The sequence below is a fragment of the Natrix helvetica genome (assembly GCF_964273705.1).
Source record: "Natrix helvetica genome assembly, chromosome: 1".
Classification (NCBI taxonomy): domain Eukaryota; kingdom Metazoa; phylum Chordata; class Lepidosauria; order Squamata; family Natricidae; genus Natrix; species Natrix helvetica.
Window position 1 is genome coordinate 350,576,015 of NC_138548.1, and position 17,186 is coordinate 350,593,200.

Genomic DNA, 17,186 nt, shown 5'->3' on the forward strand with positions numbered 1-17,186 from the left:
GAAACACCGCCCCCCACAACCGCCCCCCCACAAAAACCCCTCCGCCATCTCTACAATAAGCGGTTTCCAAGGGGGGGAGGGATTAGTTGCCAAGGTGATTTGGAGGAGGCTGAAGAATGTACCCCTCCCCTCTTGCCCTCCAGGCGCGGGCTGATGACGTCACTGGCCTTAAAGGGGAAGAAGGTGGGCAATTAAAGGATCCCACGGGTGGATTCTCTCCCACAATGCAATGAAGTTCTTTCTGCTTTTTCCCACCTTCTTTTCATTGACCCTTTTCGGAGTTGTTGGGTTTTTTTCCTTCTCTCTTTTTCTATCTGGCTGACAAATATTGCCCCCCTCGTTTTCTGGCCCTTTAAGGAGGCCCCTTTAATTCCTTTCTTTTGGCTTGCCTTCTTTTTTTTTTGGGCGATTTGGGGTCGTCCCCTCTCCTCCAAGAGAGGGGGAACCGCGATCCAGGTGAGGTTGGGTGGGAGGGAGGAGAGATTGGGGGGGGAAAAAGAGGGGGGCGAGGATCTGCAACCGGGAAGGGGGCGGGGGTGTGTGAGTCTCCGGTTCTTTTGCAAAGGAAGCAAAACTGGTTCTTTGCAAGGAAGAAAGGAGCCTGCAAAGGGGGGGGGGAAGAACCGGGGATCAGCAGCAGCAGCAGCGGAACGGGTGGTTTGTGCGTGCAACTGTGCAACGCGAGAGATCCCGGGGCTGGAAACGTGCAAACCAGCCGAGGGGCGAAGAAAAGTGCAAGCTCTTTCTTTGCACGCGCGCCCGAGGGGAAAAAAAGAAAGAAAGAAAGAAGAAAAAGGTTGCAGGTTAGGCTTTATGCTGCTGCAAGAGAGAAAGAGAGAAGGGAAGCTTCCCGCCTTTTTTTTTTATTTCGGTGCCTAGAAAGCGGAGGCTTTGCAATCGAGGAATCGCTTCCGATCTTATGATCCAGCGCTTCCCATCTTGGATCCAGCGCGCCGGGAGGAGCAACGCGCAGACTTTCACACGTGTGTCTCTCTGTGTGTGTGTGTGAGACTGTGTGTATATACGCACCCCGGAGGTTTTGCTCTTTCCCGTGGCGCTTCCCTTTTTGGTGTGGAATTAATGCCACACCTCCCCAGCCATCGCCGGTAAAGTTAATCCGCACTTTTTAATTTTTCTTTCTTTCTTTCTTTCTTTTTTTGCACGCGCTCTCTCCGCTTGCAACTTCGGTGCGGCGGAAGAGTTCGCACTGGAAGTTGGCGCGCACGTGAAGATGCTCCTACGTACTGGAAAAGGCCGTGTCCGTCGGCTCGATGCCTGAAACGGGGGCTCTTTAAATGAAACGTACGGGCCATCTTATTAGGCGAAGTTTGGGAAATGAGCTGAACTGAACCTGCATGCGTGCTTCCCTGTTTTTTTTGTATGGGTGTATGCTGTATTCGTCCTGCAGAAAACGTATAGAAGTCGAAAATAACTTCTTCGTGGCACAACCTCAAAAAAAAAAAAAGTAGGCGTTGATGTTTTGCAAGGGAAGCCCAGATTTAGAGATGATATTGCAAGCCCTGAACTAAAGAGCTCGAATAGTATTGACTGGATTCCCTTAACGTCCCAAGCCAAAAATCAAATCTTGATGGAATAGAATAGAATTCTTTATTGGCCAACTGTGATTGGACACACAAGGAATTTGTCTTTGGTGCGTATGCTCTCGGTGTACATAAACAGACAAGATATATTCATCATGAATTCACAAGGTACCACACTTAATGATAGTCATAGGGTACAAATAAGCAATCAGGAAACTATCAATAGAAATCTTAAGGATACAAGCAACAAAGTTGCAGTCCTGCAGTCATAAGTGGGAGGAGATGGGTGATAGGAATGATGAGAGGACTAATAGTAATAGTAATGCAGCCTTAGTGAATAGTTTGACCGTGGTGAGGGAATTATTTATTTAACAGAGTGAGGGCGTTCGGGAAAAAACTGTTCTTGTGTCTAGTTGTCTTGGTGTGCAGTGCTCTATAGAGTCTTTTTGAGGCTAGGGGTTAAAACAATTTGTGTCCAGGATGCAAAGCGTCTGTAAATATTTTCACCGCCCTCTTTTTGACTCATCCAGCGTACAGTTCCTCAATCGAAGGCAGGTTGGCAGTAATTGTTTTTTCTGCAGTTCTAATTATCGTCTGTGTCTGTCTTGTTGGGTTGCAGAACCAAACCAGACAGTTATTAGAGGTACAGATGGAAGACTCAGTAATTCCTCTGTATCAGCAGCTCCTTGGGCAGTTTGAGCTTCTTGAGTTGGCGCAGAAAGAACATTCTTTGTTGTGCTTTTTTGATGATGTTTTTGATGTCCGGGGTCCATTTTAAGTCTTGAGATATGATAGAACCTAGAAATTTGAAGGTCTCTACTGTTGATACTGTCTTGTTTAGTACTGTAAGAGGTGGTAGTATGGTGGGGTTTCTCCTAAAGTCTACCACCATTTCTACGGTTTTGAGTGTGTTTGGTCCCAGATTGTTCCGGTCGCACCACGAGGCTAGTTGTTCAACTTCCCGTCTGTATGCAGCTTCATCATTCTCTCAAATGAGACCAATCACTCTTGTACCATCTGGGTTGTGTGAACCAGGATGGAGACACTGAAGTCATAATAACTCTTAACTTTGGGGAACAAAAATGAGCTTAATATGTTTTTCCACCTCCCTCCCATATTCTCTATATGATTGATAAAGGAATCTGGTTTGGAATATCATTGAAGCTTAAGGAAATGCTAGGTTCATACATCATACAAATTTAGAGTTGTTGGTATTTGGACTGCAGAGCACCACCCAACCGTTAGATGGCAGCAGAGACAAGTTTTATTTGCCAGGCTTCTTTGCAGCTGTCTAGTGGTAGTTTGAAGTTTTGCAATACAGATCCGTCCACTCTTTAGATTTAGAAATTTAGAACATTTCTGTAGTTGTTTATAAAACTGGTCTATAGCTTAATCATTGATGTGAAACAAACACATCAGAGATATGTTTTAATTTGAACCACAATTTAGGACATAGAGCAGTTTATTATGTGCTCTTATTCTTAAAAAAGCCAAAGGCTTAGAATGAATATATATATATCCCATGCCAAGCCATGAAACCTTGATTATAAGCCACAAAGCCTGGTTTCAAAACAGTATAGCTAGCTAAAGCCAAGCAAACCACCCTATGACATAACACACTATGTAAACTCAGCCAACAGTTTTTATTTTTCATGTAATTTCAGTCATTCCAATTAGATGATGATTAGTTCGACAGGACTTGCATGCTGGTTTCACCAACTTGCTAATTCCAAACTGGATAAATAAGATTTTGCACCTTCTGTGAAGCCTTGGGAGTGGTATGGGGGAAGATTGTGGCACTTTGTGCAAAGTGAGATTATTTAAAGTCTTAAATTTATTTTCCTCTCCCCCCCCCCTCTTTTTTTTTCAGTGCCTGTTTTGTTCGACCCTGACCCTTAGCCTCTTCTATTCTTGCTCCCCTTGGGAAAGTCGGCCACCTCGCAAGAGCCAAAATGGCGTCTGGTGTGGAGCTCCTTCGCTTTCAGCTGCCTGGCCACGAGGCGGCCACCCTACGCAACATGAACCAGCTGCGCTTTGAGGAGCGTTTTTGTGATGTCACCATCGTGGCGGACAGCCTCAAGTTCCGCGGCCACAAAGTCATCTTGGCGGCCTGCTCCCCGTTCCTGAGAGATCAGTTCCTGCTCAACCCTTCTTCCGAGCTCCAAGTTTCCCTCATGCACAGTGCCAAAATTGTAGCCGATCTTCTTCTCTCTTGCTACACTGGAGCACTTGAGTTTGCCGTCAGGGACATTGTGAACTATCTGACCGCTGCCAGCTACCTTCAGATGGAGCACGTGGTGGAGAAATGTCGAAACGCCCTCTCCCAATTCATCGAACCCAAAATCAACCTCAAAGAAGAAACGTCCAAATTTGGAGGCTACCGGAAATTCAAGTCTTCCAGTGTTGTGGGTTGCTCTACCTCATCGAATAAAGTGCACTCACGCAAGAGGTTTGCTGAAGAATTCCTCAGTCTTGCAAATACTTGTACAAAACTGTTGTTATAGCCTATTTGGGTGCCCTTTTCGCCACTAGTCCAAGTTCCTTCCAAAAAAAAAAAAAAAAGGAGTGGGGGGGGAGGGAGAAATCCATGGAAAGAACCAATTGTTTTTTGGGGAAACAATTTCCAGCCTGGTCACCTAGAGGTGATTCTTACTCACCACAGTTGACCAATGACAGCTACCGTATTTTTCGGAGTATAAGACGCACCAAGATTTTGAAGAGGCAAATTAAAAGAAAAAGTTTTTGCACTCTGCAAACCTCCCAAAAACGGCTCGTTTTCTCAAAAATGGGCCCATTTTTCATTAAAAAAAGGGCATGCATAGCCTTTAGGAGGCTTATAGAATGCTGCTGGGGGAGGGGCAAAAATGAGCAGAAAACGGGCCCATTTTTTGTCAAAAAAAGGGCATGCATAACCTTTAGGAGGCTCATAGAGTGCTCCGGGGGGCAGAAATGAGCAGAAAACGGGCCCATTTTTTGTCAAAAAAAGGCATGGATAACCTTTAGGAGGCTTATAGAGTGCTCCTGGGGCCTGGGGGGGGGGCCACAAAAACGAGCAAAAAAACCAGCCCGTTTTTCGCTCATGTCTGCCCTCCCCAGCCCCCAGGAGTACTCTGGAGGCCATTTTGGTGAAGGGGTGGAGTTTCAGGAGGCCACAAATGCTGTATTTAGTGTATAAGACTTACTCAGATTTTCACCCTCTCTTTTGTGGGAAAAAGGTGCATCGTATATTCTGAAAAATACGGTAATTATAATAGTTAGTGGTATTTCTTTAACTGTGTGCTCTAAGGAATATATTGGGTAAGCAAGGTAATAGCAGCATGCCTGAGCAGCCAAAGCCATAATAGTTCTCTGCTTCAGTTGTTTATCCTGTGTAATTACAGATAGTCCCCCACTTGCAGCAGTTAGTGATGGTTCAAAGTTACAACGGTACTGAAAAATGTCTTACGACCATTTTTCACACTTACGAGAGTTGCAGCGTCCCTGTGGTCACCTGGTCAAAATCCAGATGCTTGGCAACTGGCTCATATTTATGATGAATGCGGTGTTCCATGCTACTAACAACTGCAGGGATGTACTTAATAACTGGCAAAGCAAGGAAGGTCATAAAATGGGGCAAAACTCATGTAATGCCCGTCTCGCTTAGCAACAGAAATGTTGGGCTCAATTATGGCTGTAAATCGAGAACTATCTGTACTTGCATCAGATACACAGATACAGGGGCACAAATACCATGATTCTGATATTGATATGATGACATTACTTGGTTTGTGTTGGCATTATCGCATTATGTGTCATGTCGTGTCCAGCAAAGTGAATGGGGAAACCAGATTCACTTCACAACCGTGTTATTAACCGCACTGATTCATGTAACAACTGTGGCAAGGAAAGGTCGTAAAACGGGGCACAATTCATTTTACGACTGCCTTGCTTACTAACAGAAATGTGGGGCTCAATTCTGGTCGTAAGTCAAGGACTACCTGTATTGAGAAGAGTGGCCTGCCTCTACAGATGGTTAGAGCTAATTAGACTTGAGAGTAATGGCTTACAATAATGAACCAAGATTCCTTGTAAAACAGGGGCATTAGCCATGCCTCAGACTTACTTTCTAATGTTCTGAATGTATTCTTATGGTTGATAGGTCCCTTCAGCGGCCCGTTAAGCTGGAGTTCCCGTTGGAAGAAGAGTTGGAGATGAAGGCAGAAGAGGAGGAAGAGGAGCAGGAGGACGATTTTGGATATGAAGATTCCGTCTCTGACATCTGCATTGTGAAGATTGAATCGGCCATGGAAGTGGCCCAGCGGCAGAAGAAGCAGCAACAGCAGCAGATGGGCACCAGCTGGAGCAAAGACACGTCCCCTCAGCAAAGTTGGAACAAGGAAGGCTCGCCCCAGGAACCCTGGGACAAAGAATTGTCTCCTCTGCCGGGGTGGAACAAAGCCGAATCCGGAGACCAGGAAGAACCTCAAGTCAACTCTACGGTGGCAGAAGCCATAGTGTCTTCTCCAGAATCTACACCGGAGAAAGCTCAGCATGGGGTGGTCAAGGCCTCCTATAGCCTCTCGGAGGATGATGTAGGTAAAGGCCTCCTGATCATCCCTGGGGGAGGCTACTTGGAGGAGACTAGCGAGGCGGCAGCCGTTGCTGCCGAGTGCCAGAGCAGCAGCAGTGGGATGGGACTGGTCCTCGCAGGACTGAGTGGCCGTCCTTTCTCCACCTTTCCCGTGGTTGGGAGAGGTGGCGGTTCAGGAACCCTCGGGGGAGGTAGCGGGATCTCTAGGATCATCTGTTGTACCAAGTGCGAGGAAGTCTTCCAAGGGGTGGAGAAGCTGGTCTTCCACATGCGGGCCCATCACTTCATTTTCATGTGCCCTCGGTGCGGCAAGCAGTTCAACCACAGCAGCAACCTCAACCGACATATGAATGTTCACCGCGGGGTGAAATCCCACTCCTGCACCATCTGCGGGAAGTGCTTCACCCAGAAATCGACGCTGCACGATCACATGAACCTCCACAGTGGGGAGAGGCCCTACCGCTGCTCTTACTGCGACGTGCGCTTTGCCCACAAGCCCGCCATCCGCCGCCACCTCAAGGAACAGCACGGCAAGACCACGGCGGAGAACGTCATGGAGGCCAGCGTGACCGAGATCAACGTCCTCATACGTTGAAGGAGGAGGAAAGCGGGTAGCGGTGGGGAGTGGAAAAGGGGGGTAAATCCTGAGCTCTGAGGGAGGGACGTGGGCTGTAGGGATTAGTTGTAGGGGTAATGAGCCAGGATCCCCGAGTTTTGTGGGATAGGATTAGCGCTAGTGTGGTAGAGGGTCGAAGCCCTGGATTCTTTGGACGGGTGTGGGAAGGGCCTAGTGGATTAGCAGAGTAGACCGTAAGTGAAGTGAAGCTCCTGGATAGTCCGGGAAGTGAAAGGGATCTAATTAGTTTGAATAGAAGGCGGTAGGAGATGGGATTCCTGGGATCTGTCCTCATCCAACACCCCAGAAGACAAGCTCAGGATCCAAAAAGATCTTGACAGACTTGAGCAATGGGCCCTATCCAACAACATGACATTTAATGTGGAGAAGAGCAAGGTTTTACGTCTGGGCAGGAAAAACCAAAGGTACAAGTATAAGTTAGGCGAAACCTGGCTCAAAAACCATAACTGAGAGGGACCTCGGAGTCCTAGTGGACGATCACTTAAAAACATGAGTCAGTAGTGTGTGGCGGCGGCGGCGGCAGCCAAAAAAAGCTAATACAATCCTTGGTTGTATAAACAGAGGCATAGATTCAAAAATCACATCAAGTATTAGTACCGCTGTATAAAGCCTTAGTAAAGCCACACCTGGAATACCGCACCCAGTTTTGGCCACCGCATTACAAAAAAGACTTCGAGACTTTGTAAAAAGTGCAGAGAAGAGCAACTAAGATGATTAAAGGCCTGGAGACTAAAACATAATGAAGAACAGTTGCAGGATTTGGGTATGGCTAGTCTAGAGAAAACAAGGACTAGGGGCGACATGACAGGAGTATTCCAGGATTTGAGAGGCTACCATAAAGAGGAAGGGGTCAGCTTTTTTTCCCAAAGCACCAGAGGGCAGGACAAGAAACAATGGATGGAAACTAATCAAGGAGAGAAACAGCGTGGAATTAAAGAGAAGCTTTCTAACAAGGAGGACAATTAATCGCTGGAACAGCTTGCCTTCAGAAATTGTGGGTGCTTCATCACTGGGGTTTTAAAAAAAAGAGACTGGACAGTCACTTGTCTAAAATGGCATACACAAGGGGGCTGGACTAGAAGACCTCCGAGGTCCCTTCCAGCTCTTTCGGATTGAAATCCGTCACGGGTTCCTTATGGCCCTTTATCAAAAAAAAAGAAAAAAGAAAATGGCTACCTCTTTTACAGCCCGATCCTATCCAGAGTTTGTTCAGACATCCTATGACAGTGGACAGAGATGCCTTCTAAGGCAGAATGGTATTGGGAACGTGGCTATGGGTTGTTCAGAGAGGGGAAATCTCACTTGAGGTAATCTTCCTTCCCTAGTGAGATGGATGAGACCTGGAACTATCTCAGCCAAAGAAACTGGGGGGCACAAAAACCCTTAAGCAGCATGGCACAGGAGACGGATCTCCACCATCAGCTATATATAGTTGGTACCCTGCTGCCCGCCACCTGTGGCCTTGAACCTTCTCTCTGATCTTCTTATCCTCACTCAGCCGCAAAAACAGCTTTAGAAAGACCGCACAGACGAGGTTTTAGGTTATCTGAAGCCTTTCGAGATCCTGGAAACAGTGGACGGAAAGTTGGCGGCCACCTAAACTTCGCGGGTGACATTTGCCGAGTTTGATATCGTTTGGATGTCAAAGAAAGTCTCTACTGTGGCATTTGATGGGTACAGCCACCTACTGCAATTTTATCTAGGGTTTTTTTTTTTTTTTAAAGGCAATAATTCTACAGGAAATGGCAGAGGAGCGAGGGATCTGCTGGAGGAAGTAGTAGGCACTGTTCTCGGCGGCTCCTCCATAACTACCGCAGAAATACAGCAATTCATCCACCTGAGACATTTGGTTAAGAACAGCCGACATGAAGGAAGTTCTTTGACCACGTGGCTGTGAATCTAAGCCTGGTGTTCAAGATGGAGACCAGGCCTTTGTAGGTTTTGATGGCCCTTTCTGCTGACCCAACAGAGGCGAAACAAAGAGAAGGCTCTGGGTAACTTGCTGTTGTTACATAAGTTGGCTTTTTGTAGACCCAGGGCACTGGTTTAAGATGAGCATGGTGGGAACAGATGTTCTGGAGAATGTAGAGCTTTGTCTTTTCGAAAAATGGCAAGCACAGTATCATTTCCCCCTCTTTTATTAAGAAGAATCAGTAATAGATACAGGTAGTCCTCAATTTACGATCAGAGTTTTTATCTTGTTTAAGTGAGACATTTGTTAAGTGAGTTTTGCCCCATTATACGACCTTTCTTGCCACAGTTGTTAAGTGAATCACTGCAGTTGACAAGTTAGTAACAGGAATGTTACGTGAATGTAGCTTCCCCATTGACTTTGCTTGTTCAGAAGGTCACAGAAGTTGTGACCTTGGGACACAGCAACGGTCATAAATATGAATCAGTTGCCAAGCGTCTGAATTTTGATCACATGATCATGGGGAAAGGTCGTTAGTGTACAAAACAGTCATAAGTTGCTTTTTTCAGTGCCGTTGTAACTTTGAATGGTCATTCAATGAATTGTAAGTCAAGGACTACCTGTACAGGGGGGGGAAAAAAACCCAGATCTTGGGCTCAGTGCTATTCACACATTACAAAACTAATAGGATATTGACTATATACCAGCGATGGCGAACCTTTTTTGGCTCGCGTGCCATAAGTGGGGGGAGCGCAGGGGGGTAGTGTGCGGGCGTGCCGCACCCATAATGCAATGCGCAACCCCCCAGTGCACATGCACGCACTACAGGCACGACCCCCCATTTTTTGCATGCTTTTTTTGCCCTCCCCAGGCTCCAGAGGCTTTATAGGAGCCTGGGGAGGGCAAAAACAGCCTCTCCTGCCCTCCGAAGGCTTGAGGGACCTTCAGGACGCTTCTCTGGAGCCTCCGGAGCAGTCAAAACAAACCTCCGAGCAAACCGGAAGTGACTTCCGGTTTGCTCGGAGGCTCGTTTTGAGCACTCCGAAGGCTTGGGGGACTTCAGGACGCTTCCCTGAAGCCTCCGGAGTAGTCATAATGAACCTCCGAGCAAACCGGAAGTCCATTCCTGAACTTCCGGTTTGCCCGTAGGGCCGGTTTTTTGCACTCCGGAGGCTTCAGGGAAGCTCATGAAGCCTCTGGAGGGCCTTCGGGGGGTGGGGGGGGCTCTTTTCACCCGCCCCAGGCTTCTATAAAGGCTCTGGAGCCTGGGGAGAGCGAAAAATGGCTTTAAAAAAGGGTGAACTCAGCTGGCCAGCGCGCGCATGCATGCTGGCCAGCTGACAGGGCAGCGCCTCGCTTGCCCTGACAAATGGTTCGGCGTGCCACCTGTGGCACACGTGCCACAGGTTCGCCATCACTGCTATATACCATTATAGAGAAAGAAGTTTTTAACTCTAGAAATCTCAAGCAAATTTGATCAGATAGTTTAAAGATACTCTTCCCTCTTGGTCAAGAAGTAATTCAGATGTTGCTAAAGAGTAGTAAAATAACGCCTTGATCTTGATCCTCGGTGATTTCATGATCATATCCATATCTACCTACAGTCCTGGAATTTTTCTAGTGGTCCCATCCAAGTACTATGTTGGCTTTGCTTTCTAAAATCAGCTGAGATCTCTTTTCAGAGCAGGGTAGATTTAGCATCGATTTATCCTTCTAGTGTTGCATAATATTTGGCTACTTTCCCATTCATGAAATCGCCATAAATCTTCACGGTCCTATTCACATATTGTGCTAAGCAGGGGTTATTGTAAACGTCATTTACTGAACAAACCCGCTGAGCCTAATCCATCCCTATAATTTGTGACTGACAGAAAGTTTTGGGAGCATGCTTACAGAGAGGATGAATCCTTCATGCTTAAAAGTCATTCAACATGCCAATCTTTCAAAAGATGGATTTTTTGCTGTCTGTAGAAATGGGGAAAGTCTCTGAAACAGGGCTATAGGACGTTGCAAAGTACAAAATCTTAAGGTTTGTTCATTGGAAAGGCAATTAATGGCTTTTGGGATGCTACCCACGCACTTTTATCAATTATCTTGAGGGCTAGAAAAAAAAACTTTCAAAACAAAACAAAACTGAATTGTACTGGATTGCTGTATTGTATATTCAGTAGTGAAAAGGGCAACCTGCATTGAATCTCATCCTGCTGGAATGGCTGCCACAAGTGGGGGATATTTATCCTTGAGATGACAAAAGACTTTGATCCCATGGACCCTAACTAGTTTTTTTTTTCCTCCCATTTTATTTTGTTCTTAAAAAAATAAATAAAACAAACCATAATACTGGTGCTCCTGCTGTTGACTGGATTTCATTGGGAAAGGGGACCAAAATTTCAGAGTCCTTTGCTGGATGTCCTCTCGAGTTCCAGATTTAAGAGAATTGATTTTGGGGAATCACCCATTCAAATGTGAACCATGGTTTGTCAAATGAACCCCAACTAAACCTGCCAAGCGAAAGCCAGATCAACCCCAGAAAGGCTTACTGCCCAGTTGTTTAGGAAATGAAGGGTCTTATATGCCCTTTAAGGGATGCAGTGGCTCAGTGGCTAAGACACTGAGCTTGTCGATCAGAAGTTCAGTGGTTCAAATCCCTACTGCGGTGTAACGGAGTGAGCTCCCAGATTCTGCCAACCTAACAGTTCGAAAGCATGTAAAAAGGCAAGTAGAAAAATAGGGACCACCTTTGGTCCCTTATTCCGTGCGTCTTTGGCGTTTAGTCATGCCGGCCACATGACCACGGAGACGTCTTCGGACAATGCTGGCTGTTCAGCTTTGAAACGGAGATGAGCACCAGAGTCAGGAATGACCTGAACATATGTGCGAGGGGAACCTTTACCTTTATATGCTCATGTCAGCTAGTATTAATAAAAGATCTGCACTGTGTTGAGTAGATCTGCGTACCACAGATGTAAAGAAAGCAAACCGACAAATGAATTCACTGATTAAGTTACCTAGCAGGGTAATGAGACATCAGCAAGCAAGCAGCCAAGCTCAGAGCACCAAGAATTCCACAAATATAATTCTGTTCTCCCTGGATCTTTTTTTCTCTGCCCTTTGCCCCTATCCCCCCCCCCCCAGTAACTTGCTTATCCTGGGCACCAGGAACTCCAGGCAGAGTAGCCGTCCCAAATATATTCTGTATATTTCGATGCTCCACCAATCCCATGTGAACTTTTCCATTTACATGAAATGGTATTTTTCTGCATATAAGCACGCGAGCCGCCATGGCCCCATTAAACATGAAAACACATATCTCAAACGAACCCCTTTTCTAAGTTACATTTTGCATAGGTTTGGACTCTAAACTCTAGCTGCCCAACCACGGCTGGGGATTATGGGCATTGCAGTCACCCCATTGAGAGGGCATCATCAGGTTTCCCTAACTCGGTTGTGCTGGATCTGTTAGGACCCTTCCTAGTATTTCCAGCCGCCAAAAGCCACAAGGGCTGGGGATTATGGGGGTTGCATGCTTCTTGTTGTTAGTTGCACAGTTGTGTCAAACCCATCACGACCCCATGGACAACATTCCTCCAGGCCTTCCTGTCCTCTACCATCCTCTCTAAAGTCCATTTAACCTTGGTGACTCCATCCAGCCGCCTCACTCTCTGTCGTCCCTTTCTTTTGCCCTCCATCGTTCTCAGCATTAGGCTCTTCTCCAGTGAGTCCTTCCTTCTCATTAGGTGGCCAAAGAATTTGAGTTTCCTCTTCAGGATCCGGCCTTCTAAAGAGCAGTCAGGGTTGATCTCTAGGACTGACCGGTTGGATCACCTTGCAGTCCAAGGGACTCCCAGGAGTCTTCTCCAGCACCAGAGTTCAAAAGGCCTCCATTCTTTGGCACTCGGCCTTCCTTATGGTCCAACCTTCACAGCCATCCATTGCAACTGGGAAAACCATAGCCCTGACTATATGCACTTTTGTTGGCAGGCTGATGTCTCTCTGCTTTGGGATGCGACTCCCCATAATCCCCAGCACCCGTGGCTTTCAGCGGCTGGAAATACTGGGAAGGGTCCTACTAGATCCGGTACAATTGAATTGGGGAAAGCTTGCAAAGAGAGAATCGGGCACGTAAGTGGACAAGCTCGGCCTAAATAGATCCCGAGCGGGAATCTTCCTTGCTCTTTTGTCTCAGCCGGATGAATGGAGGCGCTGCCCCTTTAAGAGGCTCCCTCCCTCCGCCCCCCTCCCTTTCTTCGCCCCGGGAACGTGACGTCAGCGCGGGGCCGGCTCTGCTGCCACAGCCGCGCGAGGCCATGGATGATGTCGGAGCGGGAGTCGCTCAGGTTTGGGTCGCGGAGGGGAGGGGAGCGGGGGGGGGGAGCGGGAGACGGAGGATCCGGGCGGCCTTGGCGGGAATTGCACCAACGATCGTGCGAATCGGGCTTGAGGAGCGGCGGGGATTCCCCGGGTTTCCCTCCTCCCCAACCCCCACCCGGCTTTGCCGCCTCCTTTTCGGGCTCGGGTCGGGCGCGCGGGGAGGGGCTGCTTTGCAGCTCGCTCAGGACATGCAAAAAATAAAAGAGGGTGCATTTTCCACCTGGATCGCAGCTGGAGGAGAGGGCGAGGGGAGTGTGGGGGAAACCGCTTGACCGGCCAGCTTCTCTGGATGCAAAAGAGGAGGAGGACTGGGGGTGAGCATGGAATCTTATCCGAATCCACTGTAAAAAGATTAGGAATTCGGGGTTAAGAGGGACCCGCTTCCTTTGAAGCGATTGCTAAACTGCCCCCCCCCCATCGCCTTGTGTCGCCCGATCACATCTTCTCACGACCGACGGGCACGTTGGTTTTCCTAACCTCAACTTGCAACCCCAGGTGGAAGCCGCGTGCATCTTTCTCGCTTTTAAGGGCCAGCCCCTCTTCCGTCCTCGATCTCCCCCCTTCCCTCCCCCCCATGCCTTGCCCCAGAGATTGATTGCAGTCTCTTTGTTGAAGGTTGGTTCATTCATCTTAGGATGCGATTAAAAGTACAGGTGATCCTCATCTTACGACCGCAACGGAGTCCAACATTGATGTTGTTAAGTGAGCTTTGCCCCGTTTTTAATGCTGCCTTTGTTAAAGGGAATCTTTGCAGTTCTTTAAAACGAGTGACACGGTTATTAAGTGAATCGGGTTTGTCCATTGCTGGTTGCAAAAGGAGATCACATGACCCCCGAGACAATGTGACCGTCACAATATGAATCAGGGATCAGGCATCCGAATTTAAATCCCATGACTATTGGGATGCTGAAAAGATAAAAGTGTGAAAAATGGTCACAAGTCACTTTTTTCAGTGCTGTTGTAACTTTGAACAGTCGTTAAATGAACTGTTGTAAGTCGAGGATTACCTGTATTTTGCAGATGGTTTCACCCAGCTGCATTTGGTAGCTGTTCCCTCTGCCCATGCTCCATTCACGCAGCTGGTCATATGAATGCAAGAGCTGTCTTTGAGGAAGACGCTAAACCAGTTGCATAATGATTTACTGGGCTGATCCGATTCACTTAACAATCATAGAATGGAGGAATTGGAAGGAATCATAAGAGATCATTTAGTGACTCCATCCTCATGCAACATTTCGTTCGTGTGCCTTAAGTCAGTGTTGACTCCTTGACAAACCTCTGCAATTTTATGGGCAAGGTTACTTTTTAAAAAAGTTTTTATTTTATTATAATAGAAGCAATCCATCACCCGTTAAACAGTGTGTCATCTGGGTAAAATTATTTTTTGCAGTAACAATTCAAATTTACAATCATATTCATCATTTATCTATTCCAGTTTAATACCAATACCTTAAATATCTAATACTATAACAATCCTTAATTTATTTAGCTCTATTAATTATATTAATTCCATTGATACATTTTTACACCGCTAATTTTACTTCTAATTCTTATATTTATTCTCTAATCATTGATAAATGATTTCCATACAATATAATAATCAGTTTGTTCTTTCTCTTTAATTGCCAGTGTTAATCTGTTCATTTCTGCACATTCTAATATTTTCCTAATTAAATTCTCCTCTGTGGGAATCTCTTCACTTTTCCAATTTTGTGCAAATACAATTCTAGCTGCTGTTATAACATGAATAATCAAATATACATTTTCTTTACTATAAGTTTCTGGTAAAATCCCCAACACGAATATTTCAGGTTTTCTGGGCAAGATTTCTGAAGTGGTTTATCATTGCCTGCTTTTTTCAGCTCGAGAGAGGTACTGGCCTGAGGTCACCCAGCTGGAGCCCACCACCTGTGGGAGAAACCTTTTATATTGTTGAATAAATTTTAACATTAGAAGGTTATTTCTTCTGATAGCCAAACAAAATCTACATCGTAATTTCAAATGCACCATTTTTGTCCTCTCTCCTGAAAACAAGACAGAGAGTAATAATCACAGCCTTTGCTTAATAATCACAGCCTTCTCTCTGGATTGGTATTCAGTGGGATTTGCCAGCATCCTTTTGTCAAATCTAAAGGCGAGAGGTACTTGGCTCCCCCTAAAATAAATCATCCAAAGGTTCATCCATTTTGGGCGTCTGTTAACCATCACATTTTGCCGCTCCGATTATCTGTCTAAAATACACACAAAAGCATACTTTGCGATTCTAATTTGGCACCATAACAATGAGAGAGCACCTGTCTCCATCTGGAACATTTACAGTATTTTTCTGTCTCAGTACGTAACACTTCTCTTAGCCATTCAGGATTTCTGTAGTGATGGTGGGGTTTTCCCTGGCTCTATTTTGCGTTTAACTAGAAGAGTGGTTAGAATGCAGGCTAACTCTGCTCACTGCCAGAAGTTCGATCCTGACTGGCTCAAGGTTGATTCAGCCTTCTGTCCTCCTGAGATCGATAAAATGGGGACGCAGATAGTTAGGAGCTTCTACCAAGGCGCTCTTATCTATATATTAATATGTATATTTCAGTATATGCAGTATGTATGTGCATCTCTCTCTCTCTCCCCCTCTCCCCCTCCCTCCTCTCTCCCCCCTACCCCCTCTCTCTCGTATGCGTGTGTGTATACACCTAGTTGGATAATGAAACAACTGCAAGAAAACAAGCTCAGAGCTCACCAAGGACAACTCAGTTTAACCCTGAGCTACATACGTACATAACACACACACACACACGTGTAAAATCACAATAGAAATACAAATGATTACTAAAACTGAAAGATGGGAGCAATGGAACCGCATGTCCAGGTGGGACGAGAACTGGGAATTGCTATTGGTCGATCAACCCCCTCCAGTTTGATGCTCCCCCATTGGGGTCCTCCAGTTTGATGCTCCCCCATTGGGGTCCTTTGACACAGCCAGGTCTTCAGACTCTTGCAGACAGTAAGGAGAATGGGAGCCAATCTTGCCTTAGGCCAGGGGTGTCCAAACTTGGGAATTTTAAGACTTGTGGACTTCAACTCCCAGAATTCCCCAGCCGGCTGGGGAATTCTGGGAGTTGAAGTCCACAAGTCTTAAAATTCCCAAGTTTGGACACCCCTGCCTTAGGCCCTTCTCCTGGACTGCACTAGCTGAAATTCCTTGACCGATGGGATCCGCAGGATGCCCACTTTACCAGCACCAGTGGGGAAGGCCTGTCCCATATGGGTGTGATGCTTCTCAAGTAACCTGGACTCTTGCCACCTCAGTGTTTGATGTAAATTCTAGTATGGCGTCTGGTTTCCTCAAGCAGGACGTCGGCTGAGCAAACTCACTCAAACCTGCGCTCTGCAAGGACCAACCTCCCTTCCTTTTTGCACCCTTTCTAAACCAAGGCTTGTTTTCATTTGGTGTGTATTAAATTGCCACCATCACTTATGTGATTGCCCCTTTGTGCTGGATATCCCACTCTTTGGCTATCCTGCTTCTGCCTCCCCTTTGTCACAGTTTTTTTTTTTTAAATCAATAAAAATGGAATAAAATCTATGTAAACCTATTTTAAAATTTCAAAATCAGTGGGCTCCTAAAGCCCCAGAGAGCCAACACAAGCATCCTTGGCCTTTAGGCAACAGACATACATAAACACAAACACTCAATGGCTGGTGCTTATAGGTCTGACACACTTTTCCAGGTCTGCTACTAAGAACTGTGAGTTGTCTTTTAGCAGTAGGCCTCACAAATTGTAATAGCCTAGTATTACTATTGGTAGACTACTGCAGTTTGTGAGGCTTTAGGTAAAGGTAAAGGGTCCCCTCGAACATCTGTGCTAGTCGTTCCTGACTCTAGGGGGCGATGCTCATCTCCGTTTCAAAGCCAAAGAGCCACCGCTGTCCGAAGAAGTCTCCATGGTCATGTCGCCGGCATGACTAAATGCCGAAGGTGCATGGAATGCTGTTACCTTCCCACCAAAGTGGTCTCTATTTTACTCCTTGCATTTTTGCATGCTTTCGAACTGCTAGGTTGGCAGAAGCTGGGACAAGTAATGGGAGCTCACTCCCTTACGCGGCGCTAGGGATTCGAACTGCCGACCTTTCTGATCGACAAGCTCAGCATCTTAGCCACTG

General features: G+C 46.4%; 2 protein-coding genes across 6 annotated transcripts in view; both read left to right on the top strand.

Annotated features, from left to right (window-relative positions):
- The window catches only part of EHMT2 (euchromatic histone lysine methyltransferase 2), an 85,654-nt gene that overhangs the window by 17,269 nt on the left and 51,199 nt on the right, over window positions 1–17,186 (top strand). The window contains exon 1 of one of the 3 annotated variants that reach the window (XM_081934276.1): window positions 12,946–12,997. The exons of the other annotated variants lie outside the window; for them this stretch is intronic. Coding sequence (XP_081790402.1) covers window positions 12,968–12,997 — 30 coding nt within the window. The 5' untranslated portion in view covers window positions 12,946–12,967. Of the gene's footprint in view, window positions 1–12,945; window positions 12,998–17,186 lie in introns of those variants that run through there. 3 annotated transcript variants of the gene reach the window in all.
- On the top strand, window positions 190–9,570 carry ZBTB12 (zinc finger and BTB domain containing 12). 3 transcript variants are annotated; one of them, XM_081936435.1, is made up of 4 exons: window positions 190–456; window positions 880–1,302; window positions 3,412–3,990; window positions 5,680–9,570. In XM_081936435.1, the coding sequence occupies exons 3-4, from the start codon at window positions 3,494–3,496 to the stop codon at window positions 6,704–6,706; spliced, it is 1,524 nt and encodes a 507-aa protein (XP_081792561.1). In that variant the 5' UTR covers window positions 190–456; window positions 880–1,302; window positions 3,412–3,493; the 3' UTR covers window positions 6,707–9,570. The 3 variants fall into 3 exon arrangements, with proteins under 3 accessions (XP_081792561.1, XP_081792560.1, XP_081792562.1); XM_081936434.1 differs by lacking the exon at window positions 880–1,302; XM_081936436.1 differs by lacking the exon at window positions 880–1,302 and having other exon boundaries at window positions 3,471–3,990.